At 47.6% G+C, this 15,947-nt stretch overlaps 1 protein-coding gene across 1 annotated transcript in view; it reads left to right on the plus strand.

The window, feature by feature from the left end:
* Positions 1-5,411: 5,411 nt before the first annotated feature.
* Positions 5,412-15,947, plus strand: part of B4GALNT3 (beta-1,4-N-acetyl-galactosaminyltransferase 3) — a 68,644-nt gene continuing 58,108 nt past the window's right edge. The window contains exon 1 of the mRNA XM_074871639.1: positions 5,412-5,576. Within this exon, the coding sequence (XP_074727740.1) occupies positions 5,432-5,576 (145 nt within the window). The 5' untranslated portion in view covers positions 5,412-5,431. The remainder of the gene's footprint in view (positions 5,577-15,947) is intronic.

Genomic DNA, 15,947 nt, shown 5'->3' on the forward strand with positions numbered 1-15,947 from the left:
ACATTCATGAAAAGCGATGTCATTCAGACTTTTACTTACAGCTCACAAACCCATTTAGTTCTGCTACACTAGAATGTATTTGTGCCTGCTCAGTCAAAATCCTAATAAAGATGTTTCGGGTCCCCATTCAAAGTAACATCATAGGCCATTTGTATATAAGGGAAATGTTAAGATTTTTCTTTCTAATTTTCCACAATATTTTGCTTTTATATTCCCAAGTTGCTTTGAATTGTAAGAAATATCCCCTTTACTTCCTAAACAGTTATTTTTAAATTTGCCAAGTCCAGCTGTAGAAGTATACACATTTTTTAGCATGTGGACTGGGATTATGTACCAAAACATACTTGGATACAGTGTAGAAGGCGTAAGAGGTGAAAGCTGCAGTGATTCTTCTTGGCTGATGAATTCGTAGGGTTTAGGCACAAAGAGCAAAGTTTGTTTTGATTCTTATGTTGCATCAAAAGTTTAGGACTTTGTCTGAAACGTGCCATTGGAGGCAACAGGAATTTAACCCACTAGCAGGAAACATTTCTGCTATCACTGAAGTATTTGAGAAGAATGGGTAGACTTCTGATATTTCCCATTTAGCACCAAATGAACTGTTTGGAGAAAGGGTATATATGAATAGGAGTTAGAGTAGCTGCCCTTCAAGTAAGCTCCAAAAATATAGCTTTGTAAACAGAGCCCTCAGTGGAGTTAACCATTCACTTATACTGACTAAATTGTATGTTTTAAAAATTATGATGCTGTTGGATTGTGGACAAATGTGTAAATACAGATTATTTGTTTTTATTCAGAAAACCCAGAGAGGCTTTCAATACAGAAGTGTTTCAATGTTCAAGCAAGACAATGATTAACTATGCAGACATGAAGGGCTTCATTGTTGAAATGGGTTCGATTTGAATAAAAAGACCCTGGATTTACCATGGTGAAACATATCCAGGATGTGCTGGATTCTCCTGTATTGATTGAGATCAAATTGCCTTTTTTTTTACTGTAAACATTTATCTCAGTATAGAGTCACTTTTAAACTGTCCAGTAAACCAGGTTTTTTTCCTCTTCAGTGCTACCTTGGGTGGATAGAAGTCTGCTCGGTATCATCACAGGGAGAGCTGGTCAGCTTTGCGTTCCGTACTCTCCCCAATAAAATGCCTGTGGCATATCTTTGGAACTTCTTGAAACATAAGGATGATGAGCACAGTATGGTACTTTTAAGATGGGGAGGAGGAAATTTAGGCAAGGCTTGTCAGATTTGAAAATATGAATTTGCAAAATGATCAAACACGTAGATACATCTTTCGTTATGGTAAATGTCTAAAGCCTGAAAAGTCTTTTGAAAGTTCTCAGCTTAAAGTATATAAAAACTTTGTTCTGGAAGTGCAAACATGTGCTCTAGATATTGAGAGTGTTCTGAAGTGTGGAAAGCAATTCAGGCCGATTCATGGGGCAGGACCTACAACAAGGAGGTGCTACTAGAGGAGTACTGGGTGAAGTTCAGGTAAAAATGTGTCCTTTGTACAGCTGAAAAGGAAGGGCAGCCATTTCTATCTAACTTTATCTGGACAGCTAGGGCTTGAGACCTGTGAAAAGGGAGTTATGCAGTGAAAAGACAGGATCGTGAATGAGGCTTTCCACCCAGACAGGTAAGCTGTAGGAGAGCAATGGTGTGACCATGATGCTGTCAGAGTCAGAACTGAGGGAGCATAGCCATGTGAGCAGTGAAAGTGAGAGGAAGTCTCAAACCCCAGCTCGTACAAATGTTGGCAGTGTAACTGTATTGGTAAAAATCACATTGCTGATTGACTGTGTTTGCAAAACCCACTATATCAGCACAACTTTTGCTAATAGTTTGTTAATTATGGGACCATGCTGATTCCCTTACTGTAATGTTAAACTGCAGCGTTGACAGGGATTTTTCTGGGATAGCTCCACCAGTAATGCCTTTTAGAGCCCAGTCCATTCCTGAGGAGCCAAAAAGGGAAATAATGGGGAACTGTGTCTTCAGAGACTGCCTCTTCCTCTTAGAAACACTTCTGCCTTTGAGCCGTTTCGATTATGAATGTTGAGATGAAGTCATTGTTTGTGCTTCAGAGCATGGCTGAGGTCAGGAAGAGGGGTGTGGAGCCACCGTGGTGGTGAAAGCTAGGGACAGTTGGGTATCTTTGGTGTGGAGCTGGTAATTAGTGTTAAAATGAAAATTACACAAGAAGAAAGAAGGGAAGGAGATAATTGAACCTTTGGGGAGCCTACAGAAAAAGGATGTTGGCACAGAGCTAAAAGTAATTTACAGAACAGAGAAACAGTTGTTAGATAACTAGAAGCAGAAGCATAACAAGAAGAGGAAGGGATGCACAGAGACTGAGCCGGAGAGGGGAGCTGGGAGGAACAGGAGATGTGTGTTGTTAAGTGCTGCGCTCCTATCAAAGCCTGCTTTTATCATGAGGAAACATAGCCAAAATGGAAAACAAACAAAAGTCCAAACAAAGCAAAAAATACTCCAGTTGGGTTATCTGGCAAATAGTCAGTTTCTTTGAAGAGGGTGTTCAGGGTAGGTGAGGAGAGGTGTATCCTGAAGTGAGCGGCCATCTGCCCGATGTTCAAGGATGGTCCGTCAGGGCCATCAGCAGTGTGGGCTCCCTGTCCGAGTCATCTAAATGACAGACAGACCCTATTCCTGCGTCACCAGCCTCCAGCTCACTTGCTGCTGCTTCCCCTAATGGTGGTGACCCCAGCGTGTGGGATTATGACGAGCTGTAGTTTCCACTGCTACCGTATTGCACCCAGTGAAGATGAGAGACATGGGGGTCTGGGCACGCATTGTGTGATTTGGGATGCTTGAGAAATTGGGAATACAAGACTGCTGGTAGACTTGGGATAAAAACCTTTATGTGAGGTGTTTTTAAAACATTACTGTAAGTGATAATCTTACTCCTGCAATAAATAAGTGGACCAAATAAGTTACTTTAAATACAGTGTAGGGCTATTCAAATTCCTCATTCCACTATTTATTACATATCCAGATTTTGTTCCTTAATATTGTTCTAGTGTAACTATATTGTAACAGACATCAACATGCCACACTTATTCCTTCAGATTTTTCTCCAGAGAAAAGAGCTTTTCTGTATCTTTATTATAGCATAGTTCTAGCAGGAAAAAGATTTTGTTTCTTTACAAGTCAACAGTACTACTGTTAACCTATAATTTCACTTTCCCCTCCCCTCCATTTTAGTACCATGTTCACATGGGGAAAATATGCTTACTTATTTCAATATTTTAATATGCACCAAAGTTTTAACAAAGTGCAGTTGTCTTTTTCCAAACTTAAGGTTGTTCATTTAAGAAATGCAGACAACTTCCTCCTAAGAACACACTGTCCAACTCTCATTCTTTAAACAGTAAATAAAGTTTCATTTAGATCTGTATTTATTACAAATTTTCCTACTATTTTCTCTTTTTTTTTTTTTTTGAACAAATATGAAAAACTTGGCTTATTTCTCTCATGCTGGAAAAAACCCAAACCCACACATCACCAAAAAACTTCAACAGTAAGTGCCATACCCTTGTATGCAATTCCTGCCTTGCAATGATTAAACTGGCGCACAGCTTCAGGTTTTCAGCCATGGGGGTACTGGAGGTGGCTGGGTATTGGCAGCCCTTTCTGTTTGCGCTGGCAGAAGTAGCACCATGATTCCAGCTCAGGTCGGTGCCACGTGCATCTGCAGCCTCTGGCAAGGTAGGAAGGAGGAACGCAAGTGTTGCACTGCAAAAGCTGCAGCATTGACCTTGTCCCTGGGGAGGCAGGGGAGCCCAGGGGCAGAGCCACTCACAGGCGTCCCCCACCACAGGATTTGTCTCCATCTTAAGAAACATGTCTTTCCACCTCCACAATGAGATATAAAACTCTCTGGATGCACTTTCCCAAACCAGGAAAAATCTCTCCAACACAGGGCTCAAGGGAGATGGCTCTGAAACCTTTGTGAGGCCTTCAGAAAAAGGAAACCTATCATCCGTCTGTCCATCCCAATGTGTGATAGTGTCTCTAGGTGCTGCCTGGACACTGGGAACACGGAGTCCAGCACTTGATGCCAGGGACTAGAGATGTTGCTTCTGTCCCCCACCAGTGCAACACTTGGGATGCCAGCACTCTGCCAGCGTCAGCCTGTCCCTGCTGGGACTCTCACCGCTCTTCCATGGCCCTCCATGCCATTTGGCACATTTTCTAAGGCTAAATAATGGTGAGTGTCCTTTCACACAGCCTCCCACTTCAGAAGGCTGCTGTGAAAGGAACCTGGGCCCTCAAAAAAAGGTCTATCATTGTCGCAATGCATTTTTAAAATTAAATTCAGCCCTGGGGTTTCTCTTAATGGTTGCACAGTCAGGGGCTGCATCTGCGCAGCAGCAGAGCTGTGAAGGGAAATGGTCAATGCCAATGACCCAACACCCACACCATACATGTCTGGAAAGAGGTTGTTCTGGACTAGCTCCCCAGCTGGGTGCATTACATACATCCCAGACAGCCTCTTCCAGTTTCATTTCACCCAGGAGTAATCCAGTTCGCGTCCTCTGAGACCTCCTGGCGATGTGACACACACCAACAGCACGCGGGGCGCGGCTGGGAGTCACTGCAAAGGTGTGCTTGAGGTGTGAAATGAAGCCCTGAGCACACCCAAGGACGGTCCTGAGCTGCACGTGGGCCTCCAACATCCTCCGTAACATCACGACTCCTCAGCTGCTTCAGAAAGGAGATTTGGAGACTGTGAGCCCTGCTCCTCCTGACTGAGCAAAGCTCTTTGAAGTAAATACACTTGTTGCAGTAGGTGAAAAGTCACTTTAAAATTGGTTCAGCTGCGTGTAACCGTGCCAGTTTGAATCGCCCGCTCTCGTCCCGCTTCCCTCCGTGCAGAGGAGTTACCATCTCCCGTCCTCTCACCGGAGGGACCCGCCAACGCTCCTACCGGCACGATAAACCGGCTTTGAGGAGGAATTGGAGCCGGGGGAGCGTGCCCACCGCCAGAGCAGCTTTTCCGGTCGCCCCGGCGGGAGCGCTGACCCCGCGGGACTCCCGCGGCCCGGGCGGGGACGGCTCCGCTCCCGGCGCCCGCCGTCCCTGGGGCGGCCAGCGGGACAATGAGGGAGGGAGGCAGTGCCGCCGCCGCGCAGCCCCCGGCTCGGCCCCCGCGGGGCGGGGGTAGGTGCGGGGGGCGGTGGCAGAGCCCGGCCGGGAGCTGCCCCCGCGGGGGCGCGGCGCCGCCCCGCACCTGGGCCCGCCCCGCGGAGGCGGGGGGTGCGAGGCCGCGGCGCCGTGCCGTGCCGTGCCGTGCCGTGCCGTGCCGTGCCGTGCCGTGCCGTGCCGTGCCGTGCCGTGCCGGTGCGGCGGCGGGAGCATGCCCCGGGGCAGCGGGGGCCGGGGCCGGGCGCGCTGAACGGCGCCATGAGGGGCCGGCTGCTGGCGCGGCTGCGGCGGCGGCGACGGCTGCTGCGGTTGCTGCTGGCCCTGGGCGCGCTGGCCCTGGGGCTCTGGGCCGCTTACCTGGAGCTGGTGGCGGCGGCCGGCGGCGGGGCTCCCCCGGACCGCAGTGAGTTCCCCCGCGGGGCGCCGGGGAGGGGAAGGCAAGGGGGGGGGCGTCCCGTCCCGTCCCGTCCCTTCCCTTGCAGCCCGGGCTCCCCGGTGCCCGGTGCCGCTTGGGAGCCCGGTGCAGTGCCCCCGTCTGCAGGCCGGCCGGGGAAGAGGGGGTGAGCGCAATCTGCTGGAGCGGGGAGCTGCTTCCTGGGGAGCCGCTTCCTGGGGAGCCGCCGGGGGCAGAGGTGGGTTTTGTCCCCCTGGGGAGGAGCTGGGTGTTGGGGGTTTTCGCTTTTCTGCCTTTGGCCTGTCGGCTCTCACCCTCCTCTGTCAGGGGACCTGTCAAAATGTGACCTTCCTGGAATTGCGAAGCCCGGAGTCACGGCTTTGAGGTGTCTCTTGTTGTCGGTGCTCTGGTGCTAACCTGGAAGGTGGCAAAGATGCTTTGAATATTGCTTTGATGAGCGAAGAAGTGTATGCAAAGGAGGAGAGAATGCATACCCTGGAGATGCACGCTGCTCGCCTACTAACGGGTTCATTTTGTGCAAACTTTTAGGAGTACAGCAGGGCTGATACTAAGTGCAGTTAGCTTCTTTTTTTTCTGAAGCAGAGAAAAACAGTTATTTCTATCAGTGTCGTGTGGGGTTTTATGCTTCTCTTCTTTTCTACAGTTACAAGAAAGTTTTGAATGGCCCGAGATTTTGTAAAAGCCAATGGTGTTCTTGCTGCCGTTTTTTAAGTAATATTAGTGCTTGGTGCACATCTAATTTGATAGTAGTTTTTGAAATACATGTGAGCATTTAACTGTTAAAACTTCTCAGTATCTTTGTCCCTTCATTACACATTATGAAACCCCTGATTCTTACTCCCATGAGTCAGGCTTGGTTTCAGCATTAAAGCTTTAGACTGTGCCTGTGCCAGTTGCTCCACGAATGTCTACTCCCACAAAGTCCATTACAGGACTTCAGCTTGTCCATTTATTCCCTATTATATGTGATGTTAAGGCTAAAAACACATATTTATTGTTCCAACAGAGTAAGAAATCTGATTTCTTTGGCTAGGATAAATGCTCTAGCTATAATCTGCTTTCTATGCCTGGTGGAATTAGCTGGGACATGAGAAGATGAGTTGTGCTACAAGTCTACTTTGCATTACATCTTTCATGCAATCTAGCCAAGCCTCTTGTGGTATACCACTTTGCCAATACCCCCCAAAGATCCTTGGAGAAGACTATAAAGGTATGTACAGAACTTGTATGGTGCAGCAAGGGAGAAAACAAACCACTTGGAGGTATTTAACATCGTGGATTATAAGAAGAGAAGAGCTGAGTCAAGTATTTGAAGCTGTACAGTTGACGGTCCTTTTGCTGCCAGCAATGCAAAGGGAGAGGGAGGGGATGGGAGAAACAGGCAGAGAGCGTGAGAACAGAAGAGATGTGCAGGAGCAAACAACTTTTCTTATGAATTGGGTTCTTCCTCCTTGCTTTTAGATGGTTATTTTTACATCTCTGTTATAAAAGTCATTCTGTTTTAAGACTGAAACTGGAAACAGTGACATGACTACGGTCACTACCAACTAAAACAGAGAGTGAGGAAAACTAATTACATTATATAAAAGTTCAATTATATAAACATCCAGATTCACCCAAATCCGCCAGAGATGTTGCCGCTCGTTGCATGCGGAAGGCATTTAAACAGTGCTGGAAAGGGTGGGAGGGTGAAACCCTCCAGCAGGCAGCTCCTCACGGCTCTGCAGCATCACAGAGGAAGAGCAGCTGTGTCTGGAGAGCTGAGGCGCTGCGGGTGTGCTGGGCATTCAGTGTCGTGTTTTCCTGGCCTCGTGGCCAGGATCTGGAACCTGCTAACAGGAGGAAGGTTAAGCTGTGACCCTCCCCACCCTTCCTCTTGCCCCAGTACCTCTGAAAGCCTGTTTTGTTTTATGAGAAATCAGAAGTTGGAGTGAAAGACAAATAGTATTTGTTTTCTTTTGGCTGTTAAAACTAAGTAATGTTTTTTTCTCTGGGGACTGGGGCGGCTGCATTTGTGACTCCACGTGGCGACTCTTTCCAGAGATCCCAGGGAGCTGGTGTAGAAGGGAGTGACTCTCAGAGCAATTAATACTTTTCCCCTCTCCTTTCTGCATTGTCTTCTGCCACATGTCCCAGGTGGGAACCCTGTCGTAAGTCACACCTGGGACCAACCAAGAGCTACCACCTCAACTGATCTGATGCAACAGCCTCCCCAGTTATTAATGATAAAATACAAAGGCTGTTTATTGGGTCATTTTTCTGGGCAAAAGGCTAAAAGACTCCCTCCACTGGGGCCAGAAAGCCGAAGAGCTGCTGGGCTTGGACAGAGATTTGCAGGAGATGACTGTTTCCATCTTCCCATATCTGTAACAGTTTCTTCCTGCCTCCCCAAAAGGCACTGCAGAACAGCCTGTGTATGGAAATACAAGTATGTTTTCTCTTTCCAGAGAGGTGAGCCCTCGTCTTGTAAGACTGTAAGGACTCACAGAAAATACTCCCTTTCCTCTCAGCCATGCATGGGATCGAGCACAAGCCACTGTGATGCCCCCACACCACCCCTGCTCCCAGGTCAGCGCCTTAGAGCAAGTCTTCAGGCATGGTGGATCCTCCCCAGCTTTATGATCCTCTCCTCCTCTTCCCCCACCAGATCAGTGTGTGGTGGAGGAAGCAAATGTCAGATGGCCTGGGTGTGGGTGTTTGAGTAAGTGATGGTTAAAAATTGATGCCCTGACTGTCCTTCTTTGATGAATACACAGCTCTGCTATGCAGCAAAGTTAAGCATATAAATAAGTTTGGATGAAAGAGAATAATGGGCCTAGAAGAATATTCTGCAATCATTGGTACCCGTTGGCTTCCATGGTGCTACATCACTGTATGCTGGGAGAGGCTCTGGCCATGAGATTCGCTTTGCTGTAACGTTAAAGTCAAAGGTTGAGGGACCAGCCTCAGGTGCAGAATTTGTGCTTGATATACCCCATGGGTTGGGATTCACGTGTGTCTAAATTGATCTGGGCCCTTTTCTAGCTGTCAGGGAGGCTTGGGATGGGCTGGACAGATGATAGTATGGGCTCTCATGAGCAATAGCTTTCTTTTGCAGGTGATGCTGAAATGAACAGTCAGTCTGATAAAAAAAAAAAATCTTTTTTTTTCTTGTGATGCGACTGCATCAGGGTATGCCTACATATTCTTCCCAAGGAGCGTTATTGGTGGGAATGTTGTCTCTCATGGGCAGGAGGGTGTTTCTGTTCCTGTTGTTGTGCAGCTTGCCTTTTTTTTCTTTTTTTTAATTGAGCATATTTGGCTGGTCTGCTGCCCAATAGGTATTTATAGGAATCTTAAATGTGTTTACAGGTGAGTGAAGAGAAACAAGCAGGCTGATGTGATTTGAAGATGGGCACAACTCTCCTCACATGAAATGTGGCCCGTTGTCATCCAGAACAAGTTGTAACAGGCAGGACACTGCCTCCCTGCCAAGAAACCTGAGGAATTGGAGACTGTCTGTTTACTCCTGCTGCTGACAGGCACTAACCTCTGTGGAGTAGGCTCTCCAGTAGACATGTTTTTCTCATCTTTACTAGCTGCTACACAGCACACTTTGCTCCCACATGTGAATGCTGGAGATGGGGAAACTTTATTTCAAGGGTGAATGAGGTGTTGGGCAGGGAGAAAAATAGCAGTAAAGTACAGAGCAGCCAGGGCTGAAGAGCGAGTCCTGTGCCCTGCCTTTACTGCTGTAATGCTGTTGGCTTGGCAGCATGGCTGGAAAGGACAAGGGGAGGGACAGGTCTTCCTCAGGGAAGACCCCTACCCCAAGACACTGCCTCTTCCCAGAGCTGCTGCAATGCTCTGTTTGGATAGAAAGGCTGGTGGGTCGGGGACCTCCTCCTGCTACCTCTGTTTTTCTCTTCTGTGCCCAGCAGTGCCTTGTCTCACCCACCCATGCAGAAAGGTATGACTGAGGAAGCAAGGCTGGCATCAGCAAGCTGTGTGTGCAGGCAAGGAGGATGTGCAATGATCCCCCTTTGCTTTAAAACTGTGTGTCAACATAGTAAAAGCAAATCCCAATCCCTGAAGAAACCTGGAGGTGAGGTCATTCCTAGCTGTTGCTGTGCAGTTTTTCTGCTGTAAAGACCATGGTATCTTGGGAGACTACAAATCACTTGCATGGATTTCCTTTATTGCAGATGTGAGCATCTCACTGAGCCATGTACAAGCAGGGTGTGCAGGATTATGCTGGGAGGTGCAGCTTGTAGGAACAAGAGATCAAGGGGCCCTTCTTTAACCTGCCTTTCCTGGTTGCTTCAACCTACCCCTGTTCCTCCACATTTTATTGTTGCGTGTAAATAACACTGGGCGTGTGTTATCTTCCTATCTTGGATTGTGACGAGTGGTTTCTGTCCCACTTCTAGTGTATCAGACTGCTGCTTTTCTAACTTAGTAGTGTGCAGTCCCACTCTCTGAAGTGGGAAATAGGAAGGGTTCAGAAGAAGCCATGGAGATGTGTGAATAAAAAAGTCCTTATGGCAAGGCTTCCACCTCCCCAGTATGTACCTCTTTAGTGTCCCTTTCCTTCCCCAGAAAATTGGTTTCTTACTACCTGCCCCCTAATAGTAAGTGCTCTGATCTTCAGGCATCCAGGCTACTACAAAGCAGTGTGAGTTGCTTAAAAACTGACCCAAGTGTTGGTGTGAATGGGCAGGTGTATGGGTTTGTATGAGAAAAGCACCTGACAGAAAGCTGAAGTTGCTCATTTAATGTAATGCATTGACTTCTTTCTCCAGCCCCCCTGCCCAGGCACCCTCAGAAGCGCCTATGCATATGGGTGAGCACACCTACATACGCAGGTTCATTCACATGCACGCGGGCTGACTTTTGCAATCGCTCACACGTAAGGTTACTTGCCTGTACGTGCACAGTATTGCTGTTTTGCATAGGTAATGGCACCAAAGGTTACTGAGTGTCCATGGGGTGAGATTGGACCATGTGGCTTGTCAGTGGTGGCTGAAGTATCTATTTCCTCTCTGTGGAAACTGTTAACCCAGAGGAAAAGTTTAACTAGGTATCACCCCCAAAGCACCTCATCCCGACTGAAGAAAAGTGTTGGCAGCAGGGCAACATCTATACCATGAAGTTTGCATATGATGTTTCTGTGTTTTTGAAGACACTGGTGAGACCTTCATTCACAGGGACCTGTGCCAAGCAAACCCGTTCCCTAAAGCACTGTTCCGTGGGCCGCTATAGCTGCGGGGAGAAGGATGGGCACTGCAGGTGGGGCAGATTTTTCACTTCCAGGTGGTCAGTTCAGTCTCCCTGGAGGATGGTCAGAAGTGCTGTCACGTGCACTGGTGTGTGTAAAGTGAGTCAAAATTCCCAGGCCCATATTCACAGCACAGACCACTATCACAGACTCAGCGGAGAAGCCAGAGTCACCGAGAGCATTTTGGATCTTACTCTAGCTTGGTTGTGAGGTTCACTAACACAGCAGCCAGGGGATGCCTGGACCTCAAGGTAGCTATGCCATACTCGTCCTGGGCCCATGGTATCCTTTCACTGCTGCTGGGGTATGTACTGCAGGTAATTTGTGAACCTGGCTTTTTCCACCTCTTCACTTGAAGTCAGGTAGGGATTTGACTCTCAAATAACCTTTTTGTGGAGCAGCACTGAGTGCCTGGGTCCCTGTGAACTGAGAGTTGCAAGTGTTTGTGTTCGTGGAACCTGACTTGCAGTTTGTTTGGCCCCAGAAGATCCCCAAATCATTTGCAAAGTTTACATATTATCATTATAAATAAACTCTTGCACCATCCCATTATGTACACGTTACCTGTGACAGATTTGTGTAGTGGTGTGCCAACACAGCATGTATCCCTGCACCACACCTTCCTGTCTTGAGTCAGACTGAATGAGGATGACTTGGATCTCACAGAGCGGTGCCCTCCTGTGCATCTCCTCTGCCCTGTGGGGTTGGCAGAGGAATGCTGTTGTCTTCTGGAGATGTGTTTCTGTGTATGGTATAGTGCCTTCTTTCGCCTGCAGGTTCAGGCAGATGTGAAGGAAGAGTGGCACTGGGAGAGATGATGGACATTGTCTTTCATCTGGCGGTTTGGAATTACTGACATCTGCAATATGGTAAAAGGCAGGATGTTTTCCTGAAGACAGGTTGCCTTGTAGGTCATGGCAGTGGGAAACAGAGTGATGATGGGGTTCTTTCTCCAGCGCTTACAATGATAGCCTCAAGAATTGGTGGGGTTATATATTTTATTGTACTTTGAATTTCCCTTTTGAATTTGTTCTTGCTGTGCATTCATGTTCCCTTTTTCAGTCGCTTCCCAATTCAACAGCTTTTTTCAGGCTTGCAGTAATAGCTGAGCGGGGCTTTCCAAAAAAGGAATTTAGCTGTCTTATTTAGATGTGGTATGAGATTTAAGAAAGATCAATGTAATGCCTTGGGTGGAAACAGATGTGAACCTGGTGCTTAGATACTTATGCTGTTCATGATGTTAGAAATTCATAGTCTGTGTGTGTAACCAGCCAAACCAAAATACACTGGGATCTTGACCAGAGCTCCTCTGTACTTCTGTTTTCCTGAGAAGACTTTCCCATGCCAAAGCACAAAGGCTTTGATATTCCTGATCTGGAGAGAGTCTCCTATACTTTGAGATGCTAAGATGGTCTGGGGCAACGTTGCTGTTAAGTAAATCAGCCTTCTCCAAAGACACCTCAGAACAATAATTCATGTTGGCATAATAAAGAATTTAAATCCACTACACAGAATGATGAGATTCAATTAGGTTTTTGAGATGTTAGATCACTTCAGACAATCCAAAGATTGTTGAGTGGTCTTGTGAGTCCCCCTGAAGCATCAGTGCCCCTCTTAAAAGGTCATTAATTCTGTTTTTATAATTTTGTAAGGCTTAGTTATTTCAGCATTCTGTGACTATTTCCCATTTGAGATTTTTTGAGGGCAAAAGAGGTCAATGTGGCTTCCTATCTCCCTTGGTTTTAGAAGTTGGAAAAGCTGTCACCTATTACTAGACTTCCAGGTCTATCTGATACCCTTAGGTGGCAAAAGTATTGCATCTTGTGCTGTTCTTCCTTGTCTGTGTCACTGTTTTCCATCAGAGATGGAAACAGTAAGTCCCAGGCCTTTGCATCATCCATGGGGGTTTTATTCCTTCCTGGTTTCCATCTCAGTGACCTTGATGTTGATTTCAGACAGACTTAAATATCCTTTTTTTTTTTTTTTTTTTCCCCCTAGTTGAGCCAAATATGAGCAACTGACAGCCAATGCTACTCGGTAATGTAAAAACACCGAATACAGATCAGGGACTTGACTTGACTATGGGGCCTTCCATAACAGGCATGTTTTATGTTTTCAACTTTCTTTTCTGCTAGCCCTCTGGACTGTAAGTATTGGGAGCCATGCCCATATGGAAACCTGTGTTTCACTGAAATTGTTTAAATTCACGCACACTGAACAGTAGTTCATTGTTGTATACTGTTATATCCCATTTACCAGTAAAAATACTTGATCTGCATCATCACCTCTTAGGCTGCAGAATTGCTTAGCAGAGCTCTCTTGAAGTGAGGGTAATCTACATTAATGATATGTGTATTTTTTCCTGCCATTCTAAATAAATCTGTTTCTGCCTTGCTTCAAGAGGCCACTTATTTCCATGTCATTAGTGTGGGCTGTTTGACTTGGCCCGTATATTTGGTGTTGGCAACTCCCAACAGCTTCCTCAGCGCTGCTGTTCATTTGAGCCTAGTTAAGGTATCTGCAGCCCTTCTCGTAAATACTTCACTTCCTAAATTAGTTTTATTTATATTTTGTAATGTTATTTTCTGTAAAATTGCAGTAGTCATGTCTGGGTGCTATTAACCCCATCTAAGCTGCAGAACAAAATTTATAATGGGCTGAGAATATCCTGTCCAGACCACCCTGTACTAATAGCCTCAATTAGCTGCTGCGGCAGCTCACTCAGCATTAGCTGCCACAATCCATGTTTTGTTGTAAGCAGGCCAGCTGGGAGGGTTTTATTTGTTTTCAATCAAAAATGCAAAATAAACCAACAATCTGCCAGAACCAAGTTTTGCTATCAAACCTGACTGAACTATAATTTCCAGAGGTGTACCTTGAAAATATATTGTCTGCCTAACATAAAGAGTTGTCCTGGTTTGAGTGAGTGGCGGGGGTTTTTGGTAGTGGCGGAGGGGGCTACAGCAATGACACCCTGTGAGAAGCTTCTCGAAGCTCCTGCCTTTGCACCAAGGCTGGGCCAATTAGCTGTGGCTCTGCGATAATATATTTAAGAAGGGGAACCTGGGTTGAGTGGTGGGAGTTGTGAGGAGGAGTTGCGAGGAGAACATCTGTGTGAATGCCGAGGTCATTGGAAGAAAGGTGGAGAAGGGGGGGAGGTGCACCAGTGCAGAGCCCCCCTGTATCCTGTGGTGGGACAGTAGGGCCACCTCCCTGCTACCTGTGGAAGTCACAGGTGGAGCAGATACTCATCTGAGGCCTGTGGGGGGCCCCACGCCGTGCCAGGTGACTGTGCCCAAAGAAGGCTGGGACCCCATGGGAAGAAGGTCCCGCTGTTGTAGTTCGAAGCTGGGAGGGCTGCAACATGCAGGGGTGACCCATATGCCCATGGGAGTGACTCGTGTTGGAGTTGGTTTGTGGAGGACTGTCTCCTGTGAGAGGGGGAACAGGGGAGTGATGCCAGAAAGTTCCACCCCCGCCAAGGTGGAAGAACCAGCAGGACTGACCGTACCCCCCATTCCCTGCCCCCTGTGCCGCTGAAGGGGAGGAGGTAGAGATATCAAGAGCAAAGCTGAGCCCAGGAAGAAGGGAAGGATGGGGAAGGTGTTTTCAAGATGTGGTAATGCTTCTCATGGTCCTACTCTGTCTATTAAGTGTTGTTGTTGTTAGTGTCTATATTAAATTTGTGTTCTTTTTTTCTCCTAATGAGTCTGCCTTTTGCCTGTGCTGTAATGGATGAGATCATCCCTCCTTGTCCTTATCTTGATTTCCTGGGCCTTTTGCTTTCCTCCTTCCCAGCGCTGGGGGGAAGGGGGGAGAGAGCAGCACCTTTGCTTTATTTTCCCCTTCTCAGCACCGGAGGGGGAAGGGGAGAGTGAGTGGCTGCATGGTGCTCAGTTGCCCTCTGAGCTCCAACAGGAGTAAATATAAGAAGTCTCATTCTGCAATAGCTATGTTTTGAGAACATAAATGCATGCCTATTTCAGAGGAAATTTTGTGAACAGCAATTATGGCCTGTACTCTTATACCAGTGGGAAGGAGTAGTTGCATCTGCTTAGAAATTCAAAATAACACCAAGCCAAGGTGTTAAGCATGAACACATTATTAAAGTCTTTCCCAGGTCATAGGGCACCCCTTTCTTACTAAGGTGGAAAAATAAAAACCAAACAGTGAGAAGGGTTGTCCTTAAAACTAGGGAACAGAGCAAGGGTGAACCTTGGAGTGAAAGAAACCCTCCCGCCTCCAGGCCCTATGGACCTCTCTTGGTGGCCTCCAACAGACTTCTTGTGTTGTGCCGGCACAGCAGCCTGAGGGACACCAGGCACTATCTTCCCTTCTCCCTCGGGCCTCCATGCAGAGGAGATGGCACTTCTCCATGTGCCAGGGCTGAGGAACAGGAAAGAAGGTCCCACACAACACTTGGCATTCAACAGTGACTTTATGGAGTGCTGGGAGACCTTGCACAGACCAGCTGCACCTCCCCTTCTTGCTGACGGGATGTCTGGATGCTTCTCCCCCTTGTAGCCACTGATGAGTGTGGGGAGCTGAGCTGCTTGCAGGGACCTGGTTTGGTGGCACAGGATGAGGAGGGGACTGGAGCCTAGGGCACGTGAGGGGAGGTGGAGGGCAGTCCCTGTGCCCAAGGGGCAGCAGGATGATGCAGGTGACCAATCCCCAGGAAGGGGGCCCTTAGACTCCCTGACCCTCCTCCTCCTGCCACAGTACGGCATCTTTCAGGCCACAGGCCCCCTAACTCCCAGAACAGCCATCTTTGGCCACATGTATCGCCATCACAGTGGCCTCCTGATGTCATGAGCCATCTCGCTGCCTTCTGTTCCAGTCCCTATAAATCCAGGTAGCTAGCCCACAATTCACTGAGCTTCAAGGCCCTTGGGTTCCAAGGATGATTGGAAAAGGTCCTACAGCAGCAAGGCGAGTGGCTGTCTGCTTTTGAATGGAAAAGCAGATAGGCTGGAGATGTGGATCAAGAAGATGCAGCATCAGAGGGGGGACACCATCAGCTGCATGGTAGCAATGGCCATCACTCATGTGGTTGATGGTGTGGAGCCCATGGAGGTGGATCCACCTGAAGATCAAGAAGA

This window comes from Strix uralensis, chromosome 5, assembly GCF_047716275.1.
Source record: "Strix uralensis isolate ZFMK-TIS-50842 chromosome 5, bStrUra1, whole genome shotgun sequence".
In the NCBI taxonomy this organism is placed as follows: Eukaryota; Metazoa; Chordata; class Aves; order Strigiformes; family Strigidae; genus Strix; species Strix uralensis.